Genomic DNA, 22141 nt, shown 5'->3' on the forward strand with positions numbered 1-22141 from the left:
CGTCTCACCACCATCAAACTGACCGGGTCTACTTCTCATTCATGATGCTCTGCGGGATCAGAGCGTCACACTTCTCCTGGGCGAGATAATGCATGATGATGAAAGTAAAAAATACTACGGTCAATAAAAAGATAAGATAAAGTCCTAAATTTGAGTTACTAAGTTATTTATTTTAGATTTTAAGATTATAAGATAGTAGGTCAGAATTGTGATGTTTTGACTCAGTATGTCTGTAATTATCTAACTGTCTAATGTCTATACTAATAATTTTGACTTTGTAAATCAATAACTTATATCTATCTAATAATTATAACTTTGGAGGTCAAAGCTTTGAATCAGAGAGATAAGATACAGATTTGCAGAACAATGGAAACTTATGAAAACCAAAATATGCATTCACTTCTGATATGGTAGAGAAAACGGTAAAAGCATCTAAAATAAACAGTAATCCTTGGATAATAATGTTTCTCCATCAACAAACACCTCACGCCTGTTCCCCACTGAAGCACTAGGTGGAAGTAAGACACAAAAGTAAAATCCAGAGGTGAGGGGAGGGACACATGCAGCAGCCAAGCACCTCCCTCTGTGCACCTGTTAAGGAATATAATATATATATAGGAATATCTGTATATATATATATATATATATATATATATATCTAGCACAGAGGGTTGGCTGTGCATGGCTGCTGTTTCAAGTGATTTCATGTACAAGCAGTGATCACCACATCATGTCATAGCCCCCCACTGCTTCATGTTCACTGTTCAAGCGAGGGCTTTACTGAAAACAAACACGAAATATCACATAATGCTGTGCAACATTAACATATAACATGATACAGTGATAATACTACAATACACGTATATTAAAAGATTTAATATGAATTTCTGGGATGTTAGTAGAGGAAGTTTTTGAAGTTTACGATAAAAAGCCGGAAAGTGCCAACATTATGATAGTTTTGCCCTTCAAAATAAGAGTCTCCAAAATATAACCGTCATACATGCAAGATTTGTGTTTTAAAAATGAAGGATACAAATACACTATCATACAATAGAATAAATTGTAAATCGTTTGAGAGTTAAAGGAAAAACATATATGGTTAATATTTTAAGATGATGGGTGTTTTTACATGTTTGTATCTTGCACAACTCTTACACAGTTTTCAGTTTTCAATCATTAATCATAATTATCTCAATCAATTGTGAATCTTGTGCAAAAAACTATATAATGATAGATCAATGGAACTATTATTATGAGTAAATGAACCTGTGTATAAATCACTGTTTTAATTTATGTTTGTTTATTGCTCAGTTTTCAGCTTTTTTAGTCATTGGTTTCTACTTTTTTTGCTGTTAAATGAGTCTGTTTTAAGTTGACTGGAAAGAATTGAAAAGCTCTGCTGGAAAGAAAGATAGGTAAAAATGCATTTATAGTATATTATGTATCATAAATATATGTTATCTATAGTCAAAATCTTAAATGTTGTCTGATTGGCAAGATTTTGTAGTGTTCTTCAACTCAGCTCAACCTCTGCTCGACTATTAATGTCCCTGAGAGAAAGTTTGTCCTGCAGCCAAATAAAGTACTGAACACAAACAAACCTTAATATAGAACATAATAAAATACATAAAGAATATAATTAAAAGAGTAATACACTCTACATTTGTTAAAATCCATTACACAAATTAATTTTAAATAAGGCACATCATCATATCATTAGCTGACTTATCAGAAGCATTTAAACTTTTTTTTTTTTTGTGGGTTTTGTAATGTTATAAATGGATAATTGGTTCTGTGTGTGTATCAGCTTTCTATATTTTCCTTTCCGCACATCACGTTTTAAGTCAGGGTTTTATTTTGAAATTATGCACCGGAACCTTCTAACGCTACCGCATGTGACTTGACAGTTTGGGGGGGGGCTTGCTCTCCTACCTCCCTTTCCTCCCCTCTTGGCTCATACATGCTGCGGGTAACAAAGAGGAGACAACAACAGGGGGATGATGTGTGCTCAGACAACAACACTGACAGAGAAACAGTAAGAAACTGACCCGGGTGCCTTTACGTATTGGATCATTTTAACAGTGTATTTAAGTTTGAAGTGCCCTAACGTAGCTGCGCCTCGGACCGATCTGAACCTAAAGCTTTCTCTCTTGGAAAAGCTAACTACAGTTTGCTGGACAGCCAACACTACAGCCGAATGACTGAAGGGACACATTCAGACATGTCTGAGTAATCTTGGTGAGTTTTCTTTTCTGTAATTTATGTTTGAAGTGAGATTAGTTAATTATTCGTACTTTAGCTATTCCAGTTTGGTGACTTTGGCGGTTGCGTCTGAAAGCACCTGTTCCCTAATGGAAAATCGCTGCAACACTTGCAAAGGGTTTTTATAAAATTGTAGTGACATTGTTATACTGTGAAGTAATGTTGTATCCCTCTGCCATTACTCCAGCATTTTCAGTTGTGTAATATTTTGCCTGGTATTCCCATTACTTTCCCATTTTCACAGACTAAAACGTACATTAAGCAATTAAGGGATAAAAATAAGACAATTATAGGCAAACATTTGATTTGGAACATTTTATGAATAGCCTGTCCATGACATTTAATTCATCTTGAATGTGAAAATTCATGTTGGAAAACGGATTTGTCATCACAAAAATCGACACAGAGTAGGCGAGACCACTGTTGGTATATTAAAGGTGCCTTAAAGTTGTTGCATTTCCCTTTAGCACAGTCGTAAGACATAAACAGTTTATTTATATTTGCATGGGAAAGCTTTAATGCTACTACTCCATGTATCAACAAACCGACTCTATATCCTTATTTGTTTCCCTGAATTCTCACCCCTAGTGTGTGTGTGTGTGTGTGTGTGTGTGTGTGTGTGCATGTTTTCCTTCCCGACACACCTTTTCCGTCCCCTCTTCCTGGCCAACGTGGAGCTTGCACAGGAATTATATTGGTTGATGCTAGTCAGGCAAAGAGTAGCTCTCTTAAAGCCCCCTACCCATTTTATATACACACTGAGCCATTAGTCTCCAGAGCAGATGGCACACTGTATACACACACACACACACACACACACACACAGCATTGTGTTAATGGACGTCCTCTTAAGCACTTAAGGATTGTTCTCAAGCTGGTCTGATTTAAGGGATCGCACCATATCTGATATGTATTGGATTTACCAGGACAAATACACTTACTGGAATGAATGACTGGCCCACTGACCCAGTCAGGTCCAGTAGACTGGAGGATGCGGCTATTGAACTAACCAGGTCGAAAAAGCAAAAGGAGACAAAAGGCTTGGTGTCTGGTGGGGGCTGCCTGAAGAAAATCGGGGGGGATGTAACTTCAAGTGTACTCGGAGTGCGTTAACACACATATCAGATGTGCGATCCCCAATGTCTACAAGAGTGCTTTGTGAGTGTACACACCCTCCTAGTAAAGGTTCATATGTCACCCAGTGGACAATGATAATAACCAGAGGGCCCAAACTGAAACCTTTAAGAAACTTCACTACACCCACTCACACACCCATACGCATACTTTTCTCTAGTATGTCATGTTTCTGAAAAAAATGTGTCTTGGATCGGGGAATCTGAAAACTAAGAAGAAAACAAGTGTCAGAAAAATGAGAGGATGTACAGGTTGCAGATGCGTGGGTGTAAAAGGACGCAACTTTTGAACTGATTCCTCAGGTCTCCATACCGTGCATTTCCTGCTTTGTCACGTTTTAATTATTTTATACACGTCCTGTCAGCCAGACATTTCAGTCAGACCGAAACGTGACACCCCATTTGTCTCTTAATTACAAGCTCAGTGACTGTGCAGCATGCACATCTCCTTCAAACTGGTCCGACTAGCTGGTGCACTTTGTCAGTAACAAGCAGCCGCCAGTTGTGTGTTATTACCTTTAGTAAGTTGCATGAAAGAACTCATTATAGTTGATGACTATCTGTAATGCCTTTGTTTGCCTGCTGTTGTTTCGCATGTAAACCAGGCTGTGAATAATTTCTTTAAAATGTTCTCCGGTCTGGTCACGACTTAATATGAAATTACTGGCACTTCAAAATGAAATGACAGGCCTCTAATCTCTCATAAAGCAACAGACCACTTTGTGATTGTCCCATTAAAAGGAACTCTGTGGATTTCGTTTTGCTCTTTCATAAAGCTGAGGGACTTGCAAGGGACAGATAAAAAAAAACAAAACACAAAAAAAACACTTTTCCCATGATGCATTTCAATAACACCCTTCATGAGACCTTACCTACTTGGTAAAAGTCCACATCTTTTAAATTCTTTCGAACTCCACACCTCTACCTTGAAACACAGACGTTCTAATGACAATTCCTCTGAGCCCAAGCTGAGAACCACAGATAAGACAACTGCGGTGCCCCTAGTGACAAGTTTACTGAGCTTCATTTGTAAAAATTGGTGGAGTGCCTCTTTAAGAATCAGGCAGAGAAAACGTCTTAGTCATATAGTACCAGAAAACAACCACTGTGTAGTAACGCTTTAACACTAAAACATCTACTGTACCTGCAGCTCATAAATGATATAGTTTACATACACATCTGTGCCTTAACATGAAGATATCATCATCGTCAAATATAAATCCAAGCACACTGAATACATTAGATACAGTCATGTATATGTGCTCATAACCACCTAATTCATGTACTGCATATAAAGCAACACGCTACATTACCCATTCAGCATTTATTTACCACTATTTGCACTCTGCACCCCCACACTATTTTATCTTTGTTTACAACTGACACACTTCTTTGACTTGTATATGGACACTGTGCTGTATGCTGTTGCTTGTTATATATATATTTATACAGACATCTATTTCACCTATTTGTATGTACATAATAGTTAAATGTTTATGTTTGCCTATCTTCATTTAGCTTTGCTGTCCTTGTTTTAGTTGCACATCTCTTCTCAAACTTGTTCCTGGATGTGTGAAAGTAAATCCGGAGCAACGAAAAACCAAAAGTCAATGTGTACACATTAACAGACAGATTGACTCCATCAACAGGAAATATATCAACTCCACCCACAAGTCATTTCAGGCCATTCAGCACATAGTTGTTGAGATATTTCAGTCCGGACCAAAGTGATGGACTGGCACTGACATCGACGTTGCCGTCCACAGAGCCACACCGCTGGCATGGCTGAAAAATAGATCCTGGGGTTTGTATGACTGCCAGCTGCGAGCAAGTCTCAGTTTGAAATAATTATAGACTAAATGACTAATCAATTAATCTAAGACACGCTCACTACATTAATCGTTAGTGAAATTGTTGTTTGTTGCAGCTGCTTGATGATGATGCTACATTTATTCATCAAAGAGACCCGCAAAGCAGTTTCCTGCGTCTCTGCTCTCTTTTTTCTGCATGAGTCAGAAGATGACTAACACTGGTTTGGTCTGGTATTACATCAGCTGTTGCACACACATCAAAAAAAAAAACATATGGCGAGAAGAATCTGCTGCATGGCCATTTGGTCACCCAGAATGGAAACTGAATTTCACATCGTCGTCATCATGTTTCTTTTTATACAAACTTACAGGCTAAAAAAAAAAAGGTTCAGCCTCGTTTGAATGACTGGAGCGCTTTGATTATGGAAATCTGTTAAGGTTTGAGTTTAGAAAGATTGAATCAGTGTGGATTTAGTGCAATGATAAGTGCTTTTGTTTGCACAGTTGTGCGCATCCACATGCATGAGTGTAACATTTTCAGATTGGTCATGTGGTGAATTTATAATTGTGATTTCTTTTGTGTATAATAAACAAGTAACCATGGCTTTTTTTTTTTTTTTTAAATGAGGATGTTAGAAGAAAGATAAACAATTGAAGGTCAAACACACCTGTAGAGCAGGAGCACGTGATCACAGGCTGAAAGGTAAAACTACAAAGCTACAAGGTGCTTGAGGTGGACAGCACTGATTATTGATGTACATTTGTGTTGAAACCGTGTTTAACTATTACCTGGACCTAACCAGTCCAGCAAGAATTATATAATACTCAAACAAAAGAGGAACAACCATTTGTATTTGCTACTTCACTGTGTCCTTGTACATAGAAGTTTAAGATGTAATAATATCACATTAACAAAAAATCAAAGTTCTGCATCCTGCAGACTCTCTGTAGGTAGATTGTTGTTACTGGCACTACTTCCCCTCCGGCATCCCTGTTCTGATACTGCTGACACATTTAAGCCTTCGAGGCAGTAAGTGAATAAACAAAGTCATGCATTTGAGCTCTCAGTCATTATTAGATAACAGATTAAGACGTTGTACAGGGATATCAGGGAAAATCTCAATGGAAAAATCAATGGATTGTAGCCATAAGTGGATTTGCCCTCACTGCATCACCTTACAGTCAACAGACTTCACGTTCAGCCACTCAGCTGCTTTTACATTATCTCTTGTTTTATTTGTGGGAATGTTACCAGGAATGCGTGGGCCCTTTAATGTACAAAGTTCATTTTCTTCAGAGGCTTTACTGTTGGGGATTTGTTGCACAGAGCTCAAAGTCTGATTTTAGGATTATACTGTAATGGAAATACAGAATTGTGTAGTGTTTATAGTTTTGTTGCAAATGTTTGTTTCAGCTACAGAAAATGACTGTAATTATTGCAAGTCTTTTTTCTTTTTTTAAGCGGTCACAAACCAAAAAGGTTGAGAACCACTAACCTAGAGTTTTAAGGCGTAATTGCAACATCCCCAGTTCAAGCCGGGCCAGGGACCTTTATTGTAGGTCATTCCCATCAGCTCACTATGTTCACTGTCTAATTAAGTCATCAAATTCCCAGAAACTTGAAATAAAGCAATGTCTGCCTTTTAGCCCATGCAATAGTAAGAAAAATAAGGAAAAAGAGTCATGAAAAATAAACTGTAACTGAAACATATAAATGATTTCTCTCTCATTTCTTTAACTTTCTTCTGATCCCTCAGATTTGTCCCAGGAAGCCCCTAGTTATGTCACATTATGGAAGGGCAACTCTAATGACTTTACCGAAACTTCATGTGTTAAAAGCCGTGTGGAATCTGCCTCAGGTGATGTCACTTGAGTCAGCAGCAGTTGGGTCTGAAGACTACAAGTTTGCAAATGAAAAAAAAAAAAATCTGGGTGTGTGGAGTTAGAAAGACTCACCAGACGCCTGTAGCCCGCTAGCTGCTCGAGGCTACGTTAGCCGGTACTAGCATAGCACATCAGAATCTCCAACTGAACTGTTCGCAGTCAAGCTGGGTTGTGGGTAATGTAGGCGCTGCATTTTTATAAGGAAGCATAATACGAATTTCAGGTTCAGGTTTTAAACATTTCGTCTTTCCTTTCTTTTCAGGCGATGATGACATGCTCACAGTGACCTTTGCCCTCAAAGCCTGACCCCTGATTGGTCAGGGCTTAGAGCCATAAGAGAAGACCACTTCCAGCTACCATGTCTGTCCAGGAAGCATCCCAACAGCCCACATCTCCTCCATCCCTCAAACCTGAGACCAAACAAAGACCAGAGATCCCCCCGAAGCCGCCGACACAAACCAGCTCCCCTCCTCTGGGAGACCGAGGCAGCAGTACGAGAGTCTCTGGTGGGAAAGTCAAGAGGATTGTGAGCAAGTTTAGCAAACAGGACCCTGCATCGAATGAACCAGAGGCGCAACCCACCAATGGCACCTCAAAACTCAAACCAAATAAGCGGTTTAAAAGGCCGCCTACCGTGAAGCCCAAACCGGGGCGCAGCAGTCTGCAGCTTCAGATGCAGGCAGAGCAGGCGCCTCCGCTGCCTCTGAAGAGGAGTCGCCTCCTGCAGAAACAGAAGAGGAGTGTGGGAGGGGAGGAGGGGGACAGCATCAGTGTGGAAGGAGGTCGCTCAGGTACAGTGGATTTTATATTGTCTCTGTCACTGAAGATTTTAAAAATATGCACAGATTAAGGCTGGTGTAGTTACCCCTCGTCATGGGAAGCTGTGTCACATGATTTCTTGGAAATATTCTAAGGCAGCGACATTTAAAGTTACTTATTGCAGCTTTAGGACAAAGACCAAGTGTAAATTAAGCAAGTGCCAGTTTCACAGGCGCCGGAGTGAATATCGTTTTAGATCAAACAGAACGATAAACTTGAAAAAAACACATCATTTTTACATTAGTAGAATTTTTTTATTTGATGCAGAAATGTATGTATGTATGTAAACACATTTACATATGGGTGTCTGGGTGTTTTTTTAAACAGACAGGTGTGGTGATGCTGGCTGATCTGTCTGGTCAGTCATAAACAGGTTCTGTCAGTCACCTGATCCCCTGTACATACACGTTTGTGAGTGTGTGTTTGTGTGTTTGCTTGCAGTAAGAAAAGGTCTTTTCCTTATCACTTTACAGTATCCTCTAGTTATTAAGCAGTCATAAAGTCAAGCACATAAGCATTTGTTAACATGGGACGTTCTTTGTTGTGTCATAGTGATCAACCTGACTCGACAAAAGAGGAACACAAAAATGTGACACTTTATGAGTGGCCTGATTAAATAGTTCTCTCCTCAGTTACACATGATATCACTTCCTTGTTTTGGTTCCCTGTCAGAAACAGAAAGCACTTGTTTAGGCCCCCTTTGTCAATAAATACTATTATAGATAGATACTAAAATAGGTACTTTAAAAGGGAAGATTGTCTTTACTGGTGGTTTAGATTATGAAATAAAAGAAAATAGTGAAAAATGCTGATCACAGTTTCCTAAGCCTAAGGTTATAAATAACTTCAACTATGAATCCAGTATCAGAATAGCTGGCTGATGAACTAACCACTTAAGGCCCTGCTGGTGATATTTGAGCATTTATGAATTTTGAATTAGATTTAATGTGACTGTTAAATGAGCAATAAGATGCCTTTTATCAAAAGTAATGCAGTTAGCTGAAAAAAACATGTCTGAATGGCTAAATCCAGTTTGTGTCTTTATTTAACCTTTATTTTGATAGGTTTTAAAAGCACTCAACCATAGAACTGAAGAAGAAGGCAGCACTGACGCATGTGCTAAATTTTAACATTTAAAAGTAAATAAAAAGAATCTAATTCATTTGGATGTGTTGGACTTTTTGTACTTTGGTTGAACTATATTTTTAAAAACATATCCGTACTGACTGATGTTACTTTTCTTTGCCTTTCATAATCTTACTCGCTGACCTTCATCCTCCTCTATTATTCCTCCACCTCCTTCATTTCCTTTTGTCAATATTGGATTTTTCCCTTGCAATGATCCAAACTTTCCATGAATATTTGAAGACACCACTTACTGGCTGCATAGTGATGAAGTGCTGACTCGACAGTCCAGTGTGTGCCATGATAAAAGCAGATGGAGGAAAAAAAAGGCTCTTAATCTAAATGTCTGGGGATACTCATGTCGGAAAGAGGCGGACAGGAAGCAGCTCATTCACACTGAACAGAAACATAAGAAAATGATGAAAAAAATGTCAGAGAATTTAACAGTGATTTATTTTCTTCCCTTTTCATAAACATTTCAAAGCTGCTAACGTGTGGTGCCTCTTTTTGATGCAGCGCCTGATGGAAAGGAGGTGGAGGTTCAGCTGATTGGAGGAGGTGAAGCAGAGGCGGAGCACAGTCCAGACACCCCTCTCAGCCCCTGCTGCGACCCGAGCTGCAGCTGCGTGTGCCACCTCCAGCGGCCCGGCATGAGGCTGATGTGGGTGCCAGTGGACACAGAAGACGGCGAGCAGAGGGGTGGAGGTGGAGAGGAGGATGAGACTGATGCGGAAGAGCAGAGGGGGGAGAATGGGGAGGATTGGGCGGAGTCTGAGGAGGAGCCAGGAGAGGAGGAGGACAGTGAGGAAGGGGACGAGGTGGACGGGTTTTCTGCGCCTGATGAGAGCGAGAAACGAAAAGTGAGGTTCAGCCAGTCTTTGGATGTTTTGATCGCTGAGGGTCACAGGAGGCGGTCGGACCCAGGGCCTCACAGTGTCCTCGCCTCTCTTGCTGTCACTCGCTCTCACTCCCCCCCTGTTCCCCCCAAACAAGCTAAGTCAACCCCAGTGCACAACGACCCACCCACCAACAATGATGAAGAAAATATTTACGAGGCCACACTTCCAGTGTTTGACCCTGCTCCTAAAAAGACCACAGCTGAGTGTAAGGAGCTGGATATTCCTCTAATCAAGGTGCGCAAACCGGCCCGTCGGGCCAAACTGTCCTCCAGCGCCTCAGACCCCACATCCGAGTTTCAGATGGACAACGAACCCATCTCAAGCCCTCAGGACGAGCCCCCCGCCATCCCGCCGAGGATGCCTCTGATTCAAGAAAGCCGCAGCCTCACGCCGGTGCACCGGGGCGGCATTCCTCTCCCTCAGCCCACCCTGGAGGAGTGGCGAAGCTTACGACCTTCATCACCCGGCAGCTCCACCTCCAGCGGCCTGAGCCCCCAAAGACCCATCACTCCACCACAAACCAGCACCCCCGTGCCTCACAGACCCCCACCTCCACTACCAAAGACAGATCCCCGCAGGCTCAGCAGTGCCTCACTGCAGTCCCTCACACAGATAAAAGGTTTGTGCTGAACAAACAGTAATTTCTTTGCCTGAGATGAGAAAATGAATGATCCACACATTGTTCACTTCTGTGTAATCAAAAGCAATGACACCATTTACTTTTTGCTTTTTAGAAGGAGAAGAGAATGGAGGGAGTGAACGAGAAAAAGAGGACATAGTGGAAGAACTGTGAGTTATAACTCTGGGCTCCTTCTCTGACCCCACACTTCTATTTTTAAAAGGATAAGGCGGACGATTCCGCGGTTGTCAGTTCAACAAATCAACAAATCACATGAAAAGACTAAAACCAGAGATGAACTGATGTGTTGTCAAAATCTGAAATAGCTTTTTCCTCTGAGGACATAGACCAAAACATTTCGTCCAAAAGCCATAAAAACATAGGAATGACCCACACTGATGCACTGTGACATTTCTCTGAACACAGCCACTGTACTTTAATCAATCCTGCTGTGAGAAAAACTCACTAGTGCACCTAATGTGTATTAATCCACAGCTGAAAACAGTCCCCAACATTTCCTTTATTTACTGCTGTTCTGAAGAGTATGGGAGGTAGATGGTATTTAGAGACTAAATGGCACATTGTTGGTTTGGGTATTTTTATGGAATTTTTCATAATAATAAAAATATTGAACTTCACCAGCCGTTCCCTTTAACTTCCCCTTTAAATAACTGTATCATTCACTCTTGTTGTTGACAGTTTGGTTCCGTATCACACTGGTTGATCCTTTTGTCCCATTTCCTTTTACTTCCTGTTTCAGGAATAGCTCCCTAAAGAGGGGGACTTTGTTCAGCTGGGAGTCCCGCCTGCAGGATGGTAAGACTGACACCTGTAACAAACACAACATAAAAAGTAGAATAGTTAGTGTAGTTTGGTAAATTTCACAATGAGCCATTTGTCTGTAATTCAGTGATTTCTTTGCACATTTGGGGAAACTTTTCATCTTCACTCAGTCATTTGCTCTGCACCTTACAGTTGTGAACTTAGTTAATTCTATACCACATACTTATCACACACACTATTGGCTGTATACTACTTGTCATAGTAGTTAGTAGTAAACTAGTAATTCAGTGTACAATTCAGTTTTTTTAACCTCTTTCGTTTTTGTTTCCCTCAGAGCCTCTGTACCAGACGTACCGCGCCTCTGTCATCACCAAGGAGATCCGACGCCAGACAGTTTGCCGTAACGTCAGTAAGACTAGTGCTGATTATGCTATGGACATGACTCCCCGGCGCTCTGGGACTGGGACTGCAATGGGAAATGGACCACCCAGGGGCAGCCCTGTACCCACACCGGGCCAGAGCACTCTGTGGCAGGACCTGCCGGATGTACGAGCCAGTGGAGTGCTGGAGCAGCTCAGCCCTGAACAGTGCAAGTACCAGGAGGTGAGAGATTTGAAGAGAGGAGGGGGCGGCTAATGTTACGAGAGATCCCATAAAGAAAAATCAATGAGGCAAGGAGGAGAGAAATTGGAGATGCAGTATCACATTATAAATCTCAGCTTAAAGTAATAATGTGATGTTTTAATATAAATTAAGGTCCATTCTCCCCCTGTCTGTATCACTCACTGCTGTAACATAATATTGATTCACCCTGTCTGAAGTTCGTGAAAGCTTTTAGAGTCACACTCCTAACTTTCCAACATCAGGGAGGATTTTCCAAAAAAAAAAAAAAAAAAAAAAAAATCATTGTAAGTACAGGCAGTGATGTGTTTTTGTTTCCAGTAGCTGCAGCAGCGCTCTGTTTGGAAAAACTGGGTACCTGGTACATACAACAGCGGCTTCAACAGACCAGAAAATACACATCAGGACATCAAGAGCCGTGCAAATGCTTGTTAACCATCATATGAGCTTGTGTGGACTTTCTTTCAGATTTTTAGATACGAGTCATGTGGAGCAGTTGGTTTCATTTTTTGACAAACCATCAACATTTCCATTCGTAGAAAGAACCTTTCGTTTTTGCTCACAGGCTGGAAAGTCTGTCATATTTTATGTACAGGAAACCTACAGTAAAGTGGGACACATTTTAAGGCTGAAGCTTATATTTGTGTGTTTTCCCTGGCAGAGTATGTTTGAGGTTTTGACATCAGAGGCCTCTTACCTTCGATCCCTGCGAGTCCTGACTGAACATTTCCTGGACAGCCGGGAGCTGGAGGAGACGCTGATCATCAGGGACAAGAAGACCCTCTTCTCCAACATCCTGAAGGTCGAGGAGGTCAGCGAGAGGTGAGAAATGACAGAAGGAAGGATGAGGGCGATAAAGGAAAAAGGAAATAGGGGGGTGATTTATGACTTGAACTGCAAAGAGGTCATTTGGTGCATGTCATTCACCATTTGCTGACTTCAGGCCATGTGGCGGTTAGTTAAAGCATTTTAGGCTTTTGTCTGTCTGGTTCAAAAAGCTGATGCAATGAGATGACACATCGTTAGCCACCGTTTTTTTTAGGTTTGTTGTGAAATCTTTGCTGTCTGGCTCTACAGGTTCTTCAAAGACTTGGAGGAGCGTATATTTGAGGGCCTGGTCTTCCCTGACATCTGTGACATTATCCACTACCACGCCCAGCACAAGTTCCCCGTCTACATCGACTATGTTCGCAACCAGATCTACCAGGAGAAGACCTTCACTACACTCATGTAAGGAAAAGCACTCGGTCCTCTCCATCTGAACCTGCTGCTTTCATCGGATTTAGTTCTGGGTGTGAAGCAAAGATGAGACAGACCTGCAGGAATCAGGAAGTCAAACTGTGCCGTCTTGTTCCACAAGTTACAATTCTCTATAATCTTCGCTTTTTTTCACCAGTTTCAGGTTTCAGAGTTGAATGTTTTTAGCTGAGTCACAGTCCAAGAATTCAGCAAAACCTCATAAATCTCACAGCTTTTTTTCATGTGGCAGGAAAGCTCAACACTAAAGCAGGCACAGATTGTCAGACAGTGAGGCTAAGTTTTTTCCCTGCAGGAGCACGAAAGATGAGGGAAAACAGTGACGTTAAATCAGGTTTTATCCACTAACACCATGTTTCTCCCTCCTTTTCTCTATTCCATAAGAGTAGTAACAGTACAGCTGCATTAGGTGCCAATAATTTGTCCGTATATTCATACTTAACCATTTGCATTCATGTGTGTCCACAGGAAGAACAACGTGCAGTTTGCTGCTGTCATCACTCGTCTGCAGGAGTCGCCTCAGTGCCAGCGGCTGCCCTTCATGTCCTTCTTGCTGCTGCCCTTCCAGCGAATAACACGCATCAAGATGCTCATTGAGGTCGGCAACGTCATGGGACAACTAGATGAATCCTGACAAAATTAAAATTTGATATGGACAAACACAGCCAGGAGGCAGTTAGCTTAGCTTAGCATAAAGGGTGGTAGCACAGGGAACACAGCTAGCCTGGCTCTTTGTGTGACTGTTGTTCACTGATAGTTACAACTGCCTGTTAAACTGTAAGTTGTAATTTTTAACAGGACACAACATGTTAATTATTGAGCTTTAGGGGTAATAACAGTATTTTTTTTAAACTTAAACCAGAGCTCGGCTAGCTTTTTCCCCTGGTTCCAGTCTTTTTGCTAAGCTAGGCTAATTGCCTCTTGGCTCCAGCCTAATACATCATGTAGAGGCACGAGAGTGGTGTCAAATGTCTCACAAATTGTCAAATTATTAAAAGTAATAACATAGTTATACACACATCATTGCTGAGGCTGAAAAACAGCTTAACTCAAAAAGTAAGATTGACTCCAAACTACAGATTTAATCAAAAAGATGACGTTTCAAGTCCTTTTGAACCTTTGCAAGGTAAAAATGACTAAATGATCTGACCGGGATGGAAATGTTTAAATAAATTTGTCGTTTGGAGTCAGTTCGCAACTTTTACCTTTTTACTTTTTTCTTTTCTTGAGAGGAAAAATCTCAAGTCAGTGCCATGGAAATGTGACTGGAGCATGACCAACAATGCAGTTAGCCTTTGCAACCTTTAAATATTTTTTCAGAAGTGACTAAACAAAGCGCCGCAGTACATTTTGTATACGTGACCCTGAGCTATTGAAAGGCAGCAGTCCGAGTTCATCACGGGGTGTTGCTGCGTGGAATGTCCTCATTCCAGCGTAATCTTCCCCGCTCACACTCGTCACTGCCTCTTGACCTGTAAGCAAACACACTTTGTCTCAAGCTTATGGCCTTGTTTGCATCTAGGTGGAAAAAATGCGTCTTGTTGATGCTGCTTGTCCGTTGCAGAAATGGAAAGTTGTTGTTTGTCGTTCCAGAACATCCTGAAGAGAACAAAGGAGGGGACGAAGGAGGAGGAGACCGCCTCCAAGGCTTTGGCTTCTGTGTCTAAGGTAAAAGTCCAGCACCCCTCACCCCCCCTCTGCCTACAGATCCATATAATCAGACTTTTGAGCACCTCACATGCCTCTGGAAATTTGACGTCAGTCATTGTCTCAGTGAAGGATTTCCTATTGAATGAGCTCTGCAGTGACAGTGAGTCATACGTGTCACTGAGGACAATGAGTTTACTCAGAGAGAGTCTGAGGTTTTTCTTTTTTAAAGGGATGAACCTGATACTGTCAGTGAGACACAGCCAGTTTTATATAATCGCAGCTGAGGCGAATATGAGGTTTTTAAATGTGGAAAAGTAATAATTCTCTTGACTGATGAGATGATTAGTTCATCATTTTGTCTCTTTTTCACTCCTTAAATCGCAAAGATCATTGACGAGTGCAACACTCAGGTGGGAAAGATGAGGCAGATGGAGGAGCTGATTCAAATCTCTAAAACGCTGGAGTTTGACAAGCTCAAGGTAAATTCAGGCAACGGTAAATGTGCCCATTATTTTTATCTGGGCTTGTCAGAGCTTGAAAAAAAAAAAAGAGGTTAATGTTGCCACCTTTGCTTCTGTCCTCATCAGGCGATCCCGATCATCTCTCAGACTCGATTTCTGGAGAAGAAAGGAGAGCTGCAGGAAATGTCCAAAGGAGGAACTCTGTTCAACATGAGGGCCAAGTTCACTCCCGTTTACCTCTTCCTCTTCAACGATCTGCTCATCATCGCTGCCAAGAAGGGGTGAGGCACTGACTGGTACTAGTCTTTGAATACTTAAAGATGGCAATGATGCCTTACGCAGCAGGGCCAAGTGATGTCAACATTTCCAGGTCTTGGGTCTTGATACTTTTATCAAGTTGCTTTTGTTTATTCAAAGATATAACATTGATTTTTTAAAAATGTTTTTAATAGATTTAAAGGATAAATGTCTATGTGAAGTAGACTTTGATACAATCCAGTGACATTACTCTAAGATTTTAGCAGAGAAAACCACTGTCTTCATCACGTTGCACACATGAATGTCATTAAAAAGCAGAGTGACAGTAAACCTTGTTGAAGCAGCTGCTGGAAAACAACAGTTATGATCTCACTTCCACCTGCGAGTTATTCTGTAAGCTGAGCTTAGTTACTGGGGCTCTTTCAGAGTTATGCACTTAACATTCAAGATCATAAATTAAGGTTAATCATTAACCTTGTGAACAGTGATGGTATGAACAAGTGATTGGGGGGGGGGTCTGCAGACTCATGCTTGTCTTATATTGACGCCGTAGACGGGAGGTTGCAGGCAGTCTCCTTGGAAGCTCTCCAGCTGTCTCTGCTTTGACAAGCTGTCATTATCCCACTTTAACAATGATGAATGTGACCACGCTCCACAATGAAATCACAACTCTTTAACAGGAGGTGAAATAACTTCCTGCTAGGTTTAACTTCTTTAAACCTAGCAGGAAGTGGTATTTGAGGTGAATTGAGAGTAGATTTCACTGGTGCCTCGTAGACAGCAGTAAAGAAATAAAAACAAACACAACATGCGTATTATTTAAAATGCAACTTAATGTTATACCATTGTAGTTTTAACAGTATTTCCTACTTACAATTCCCATTAACTCCTGATAATACCCAAATAAAATTTACATGAAAACAACTACTTACCTCTGTTTCTTGAACAGCGCGGAGCGTTTTGTGGTTCTCGACCACGCCCATCGCTCTCTGGTGCAGGTGCAGCCGGTAGATGAAGTTGGGAGCAGCAGCGGGCCCTACGAGCACTGCTTCAACCTCACGCTGCTGGAAAACCACCAGGGACGCATGATGGAGCGGCTCTTCAAAGCTCCCTCCCAGTGAGTAGCAAAGAGAGACTGAGTAGGGCTTCACAAGCCATTTTGAGACATGTCACAGATATGAGGCCCCATTTCATTGTTTCTGTCAACAGGTCAGACATGCACAGGTGGATGGCGGCTTTTCCCAACCCCACCAACCCAGACGGAGAGGATGATGAGGTCATTTATGAGGACTGGGGTGAGGAGGCACAAGCATGCACTCAAATATGTGATGCACCTATTTTGCTTCATGCAAAAGTGATTTTATAGCCATAATTTTTTACATTCGTGTGTGTGTGTCAGACTGTCCCCAGGTGCAGTGTGTGGAGCAGTACATTGCCCAGCAGGCAGACGAGCTCACCCTGGAGCCCACTGAGATCGTCAACGTCATCCGCAAAACCAACGAGGGTAAGAACGTGCAGGGAATCCTGGGACAAAGAAAGAGCTGTTCATTTATTTACTTATCAGACTGTCACAGAGACAAGCTGGCCTTTCAAATTTAAAACAAGATCACGTGTAGGATAGTATATATTTTCTCTTTTACAGAACACAAATCTATAGCTGAGCAAAAGTGATATCAATCTCTGAGCAGTACAGACCTGACTCCTATTAAAATAGTCAAATGTAATGACATGATTTTGCATCAATAACATCCCCCCTCCCTTGACTCTGCTTGTTCATACACCCTGATCCTCATAACTGTGTCAATCCTCAACCCTCCACCTTAGCAGTTTATTGATTTGTTTTGACTTTCTTGCATGAACAATACAGAAACCTCCAATCTTCCCCTGTTTGTTCTCCTCCCTCCCCTCTCCTCTCCGACTTCTCCTCTTTCTCGCAGGCTGGTATGAGGGGAGCCGCCTGTCAGACGGTCAGAAGGGCTGGTTCCCCATAGTGAACGTCATCGAGATCACCAACGAGCACGTGAGGAGGCGGAACCTGCGAGAGCGCTACAGGGTCATACAGGCTGCGAGCGCGGTTTGCAACAGCAATGCCCGCAGCGCTAATTAGGGACAAAGGCTCATGGATGTTTACATTTAATCATTTTTAAAAGGACGACAAATGGAAACACTGTACAAAGATTATTCAGAGACTTTTGAGTTGTGTCAGTTTCAAGCAACCAGGATATGAAAGACAAAAGGAGAAGGGCAATAATCATAACTAACCTGCAATCATAACCTTATTTATACTACTGGAGTACGTGTGTGTGTGTGTGTGTGTGTGTGTGTGTGTGTGTGTGTGTGTGTGTGTGTGTGTGTGTGTGTGTGTGTGTGTGTGTGTGTATGGGTGTGCGTGCACTAAAGCAGCTGGGAACTGGAAGTGAATCTTTTATTAATGATGCTCAAAGAAACTTTGTCATGTGTGCATGGTTACATTCAATAACAGAGACCAGCAACATCTGGCATTTCAGCCGAAGAGTTCACCTCTTCTTGTGAGCATGTGGCCCCGCATTAACGTCTCTTCATGTTGGGAATGCTGGGAAACTACCAAACTGAGATGCTAATCATTCTAGCCATAGCTCGACCAGACCGTGCAAATGTCAGACCTGCTGGAAAGAAAAGAGGCGGGTGTTCCCGTAAATTCCTCTTGTGTCACGCATGCTCAAGTTCGGTCCTCTCATTCCTGCCACGCACAACCACCTGGCAAGTGTCACCTGTGATATAAAAGGAAACAATGAAGACTGACGGACTGAAAGATTCAACAGTGTTAACATTTAAAAATTGATCTTTCACACCAGAAGACAAACCTACAGAGAATCATCAGACATCTGAATAAACTCAAAACACAGAACTACACATTGAGACTTCAGTCGTGACCATATCAAGCACAAGAGCTTTGAAAGTGCATGTAACCAGTGGCTGAGCTGTAGCTGTTGGTGACGTCTCAGTAGCTGTGCTGTTGACTAGCTTGTTAGCTTGTGACACTAGCCATTGTGGAATAACACTGTAGCTCCCCCTGCAGCTTGTTGTCAGTGAAGAGTTTGTATTATTTGTGCATAAAGTGTAAATGTACAATATGTTGTACATAATGAGAGAAGAATTCTCTCCTTCAAAACACTAGTAGTGCTTTTAATAAAAACTTTGTGTCTTTTTAGCTAATGTAGGTGTTTGTTTCTAGGTAACAGGCTGGACGGGATCATTTTTACTGAACACTGACAGAAAATAACAAGGTATATGTGCAATATTCAAAGGTAGGCATGAAAATATGGTTTTCATTTTCGTTCAAGTGGGCAAATAAATTTACACCCTGGAAAAATAAAGGCTTTTGAGGTAAATTTACTTTTTTTCTGAGCAACAACTGCAGAAAACAAAGCAAAAAATGCCCAACTAGTATTTTCCATAATGAGGAAGATGTAGTAAAGTCCTTTAAAAAACACACCCAGGGACAAGGAGATCCTTGGGTTTAAGGCCATCACTGCGGGATATCCAAAGGTCCAATGTCTCCAAGGCTGAGGAGTACATGCACAGCGTCCCCCTCCAAATCTGACAGCATCCGTTCCCTCATCTCTGAAAAATCTCCAGAGGCACTTCTGTCCTCAACGGACCTAAAATCCTCATGGATTGGTTCTCTGTTCTCACTGACACAAGTAAACCTGGTGAGGCTAATGTCATTCTGAGCACAATGAGTAGCTTTTAATGTGGATAAAGCCTCTGACTCTTGCTGGGTTTTAGCGCTTATTGGTAAATCCATATTATGCTGGCATGGTGGAGGATCAGAAAGTGTTACTGCTGAGTCCTGGTGGCACGGGCCCCAGATTCTGTCCTCCTGCATGAGACTAAAGCGACTCAAGAGGGTGTCAGCTGCTTCAAGCTCCACAGCCGACCAACTTCTTCCCTGTTGCAGGTGATTCCCCAAACCAGACCTCCTTGGATATTGCACATCACTACAGACGGGCTTGTTTACTTCCTCAGCTGAACTTGAGTCCACAGGTTCAGGGTGAATAAGGAACAGGCAGGGGTTCAAGTCTCCTGGTGGCCCTGCAGCGCTGGGAAAGTCCATGTGTGTAGTGTCAACATTTTGTGTAGGCTGCTGGTGGTGCAGTTTCAGGAGGTTAGTAATGGCCTGGTCCTCCTCCTGGGTGAGCTGGAGAACGGCCCGGTTTGGCTGCACTGGTAAGTGAACGGGGTTCATTCTCCACTTGGGGCAGCCCAGGTCTCTCGTGGGGTGTGGTCCAGGCCTGAATGGGTCTCGACGGTTTGGTGGGGCCAGGCAGGCGGACATAACTGGTGGTGGAGTGTTGAGCTGAAAGCAATCGAAAACCTGATGAGGAGAAATGAGGGTGGTAAAAAGTTTTAATCACAGTGTAAATGACAAAAAAGGACACAAAAGCAGAAGGATGGACAAGAATACAGTCCAGCACCAAATGGCATCAAGCGGTTTCCTTTTTCACCGAAACTTGAACAGTCAACATATAACATAAGTAAACTACACACAGCAGCTTTGCAGCTTCGTTAACTGAATGATTTATACCAAAGGGAGACACAGAAACACAAATAATGCATCATACTTGCTGCGTCTAAGATAAAGTTTGGATTTAATTTGAGTAATGAGTAGATCTCAGTAGGTGTGGATGAGCTCAGAAGTGATTCATGTCAAAAAGAGGGAGACAGCGCAGAAAGTCTTCCCTTCCCCACTAAAACACACTGAACCTGTCAGTTTCTATATCCTAACCACAATTACATAACAAGGCCAAACTACTGTTTTTACCGTTTTATATATTTTAATGAATACAAATTAAATTTGGTGTAACTGTATAAAGCTCTAGCTCCTTTTTTTCTAAACTGAAACAGACGTATGGCTCTAGATCTTGACTATCAAAACAAACTGCCCCCTCCTTTTCCCTTGGTCTCAATTTCCCTCCAGACCCCTGGTTTAGGGTCTTAGCTCTGTCTGACAGGACTGAGCCAATCTTATTAAATGACCTCGTCTGTCTGATCCTCTCCAGAAGCTCTAACCCCCACCTCAACCCACAGAGCACAGAGGCCGGGCTGCCACCAGGGAACTATGTGAGGACCCTCCTCATCAATTACATCACATGATTGGAGAAATTCATGTGACAAATAACTGAAGAGATCAAGAACAATGGTTTAAGGTTATTTATTTGGATTTGAAGGTCAAAGGACCGACTTAACAAACACATCAATGAGTAGTACCATAAAAATAACTGTTATTTGGGGAAAATAAAAGTAAACAACAGGACTTGGTTTGTTGTAGTTTAGATAATGATCCAGACTGATTAAATGTAACAGGACATGTTCTTAAAATGACTGTGACTCTTGACTAAATCAAGATTTAAATTATGCATTTCCAAAACTTCATCACATTTTGGATGGGAAGAAAAATGATGTGTTTCCTGAGCATTATCTAATATCTATGATATAATGAGGTTTATGAACATGTGTTTATTTTGCCTTTCAGGGACTAAATCCCAAAATTGTTGGAGTTTGAATTACTGTATATGGATATCCGTGACATCCAGTTTTGAAAGTGGGTTTATCAACACACTTGGTTACTTACTTACCCCCAAATCACTCACTATGTTGTGGATCCTCCTGCCACAGCTCATGGTGGGGTCAGTGTAGAAGACCTCAGCTGGGATGATGGGGTGGACTGGAGAGAGGAAGACATTGAATTGTGGGTGATGCTGCACAGCTGGATGAGGCTTGGACCCAGATGTGGGGGACTGACTCACCTGTTTGGTTGTAAGAGTGCGTGTGATGGTGTGCAAAGCCTGCAGCCATGTAGAGAGGCAGGAAGGAGGGGTGGTGCAGGGTCCTGGTGGAGAGAGAGGGCAGGACTGGCTGCCTGGGTCTCTGTTTGAGGTGAAACATGAAAATCAGTCAGCTAATAAACTCCCCAACACCGTTTACAGTCTGCTTTGCTGACAGCCATTGTTTCCAAAGTACATTTTGGGCCAAGAAACGAAAGTGATAGAAAACTCACGGCTAAATGTCCTCCACTGCAGCTCATGGTTGACTTTTCTGTTCAATGTTGAGGCTCGAAGAGAGTCAGTGGCGACGTTTACCTCACGTCGGCGTCAAAATGAGGAAAAAAGAAAAGTAAAATCAAAAATAAACACTTGGTTGTAGCCGCTACCTGGTGGAGGAACATGGCGACTAGCGCCCCCTGCAGGTCGACTCAAGAGACCCCGTTCATGTCACTGCACCACTAATATATATTCATGAGTCAGATATTAATCTCAGACATGTTTGAGGATAATGTCTGCTTTGAATAATAATATAATGCTTTGCCTCCTTAAAAATGATAAATTACTTGGTTTGAAATTCTTAAAATGTCATTTACACCTATGAATATTATTTTTCCATTTTAAAAAGTTCAACTATTGGACACAAGATGTCAAAGTAAAAGGTCCTCACATGGACAAAAACAGGGGACACACCATGACTCTTAAGTTACAGTAATCTTAGACTCGCTTTAACCAAAAATCAAGCCTGTCTTTTC

General features: G+C 41.8%; 2 protein-coding genes across 5 annotated transcripts; one reads left to right on the top strand and one right to left on the bottom strand.

The window, feature by feature from the left end:
• Nucleotides 1–1902: 1902 nt before the first annotated feature.
• On the top strand, nt 1903–18772 carry arhgef15b (Rho guanine nucleotide exchange factor 15b). Its single transcript, XM_071460038.1, has 16 exons — nt 1903–2238; nt 7353–7881; nt 9551–10552; nt 10668–10722; nt 11313–11368; nt 11670–11938; nt 12618–12778; nt 13034–13186; nt 13682–13811; nt 14807–14881; nt 15250–15342; nt 15451–15605; nt 16532–16699; nt 16792–16877; nt 16982–17086; nt 17520–18772. Exons 2-16 carry the CDS (start codon nt 7449–7451, stop codon nt 17687–17689), a joined length of 3111 nt encoding a protein of 1036 aa, XP_071316139.1. The 5' UTR covers nt 1903–2238; nt 7353–7448; the 3' UTR covers nt 17690–18772.
• On the bottom strand, nt 17994–22112 carry LOC139607299 (uncharacterized). 4 transcript variants are annotated; one of them, XM_071460060.1, is made up of 5 exons: nt 21623–22112; nt 21372–21492; nt 21216–21289; nt 19058–19921; nt 17994–18332 (listed from the first exon to the last, which is right to left on the bottom strand). In XM_071460060.1, the coding sequence occupies exons 1-4, from the start codon at nt 21647–21649 to the stop codon at nt 19091–19093; spliced, it is 1053 nt and encodes a 350-aa protein (XP_071316161.1). In that variant the 5' UTR covers nt 21650–22112; the 3' UTR covers nt 17994–18332; nt 19058–19090. The 4 variants fall into 4 exon arrangements, with proteins under 4 accessions (XP_071316161.1, XP_071316159.1, XP_071316160.1 ...); XM_071460058.1 differs by having other exon boundaries at nt 19058–19939; XM_071460059.1 differs by having other exon boundaries at nt 21201–21289.
• Nucleotides 22113–22141: the final 29 nt, after the last annotated feature.

Source organism: Trachinotus anak, unplaced genomic scaffold, assembly GCF_046630095.1.
Source record: "Trachinotus anak isolate AG129_WGS33_773 ecotype Australia unplaced genomic scaffold, CSIRO_AGI_Tana_v1 ptg000023l, whole genome shotgun sequence".
Taxonomy (NCBI): domain Eukaryota; kingdom Metazoa; phylum Chordata; class Actinopteri; order Carangiformes; family Carangidae; genus Trachinotus; species Trachinotus anak.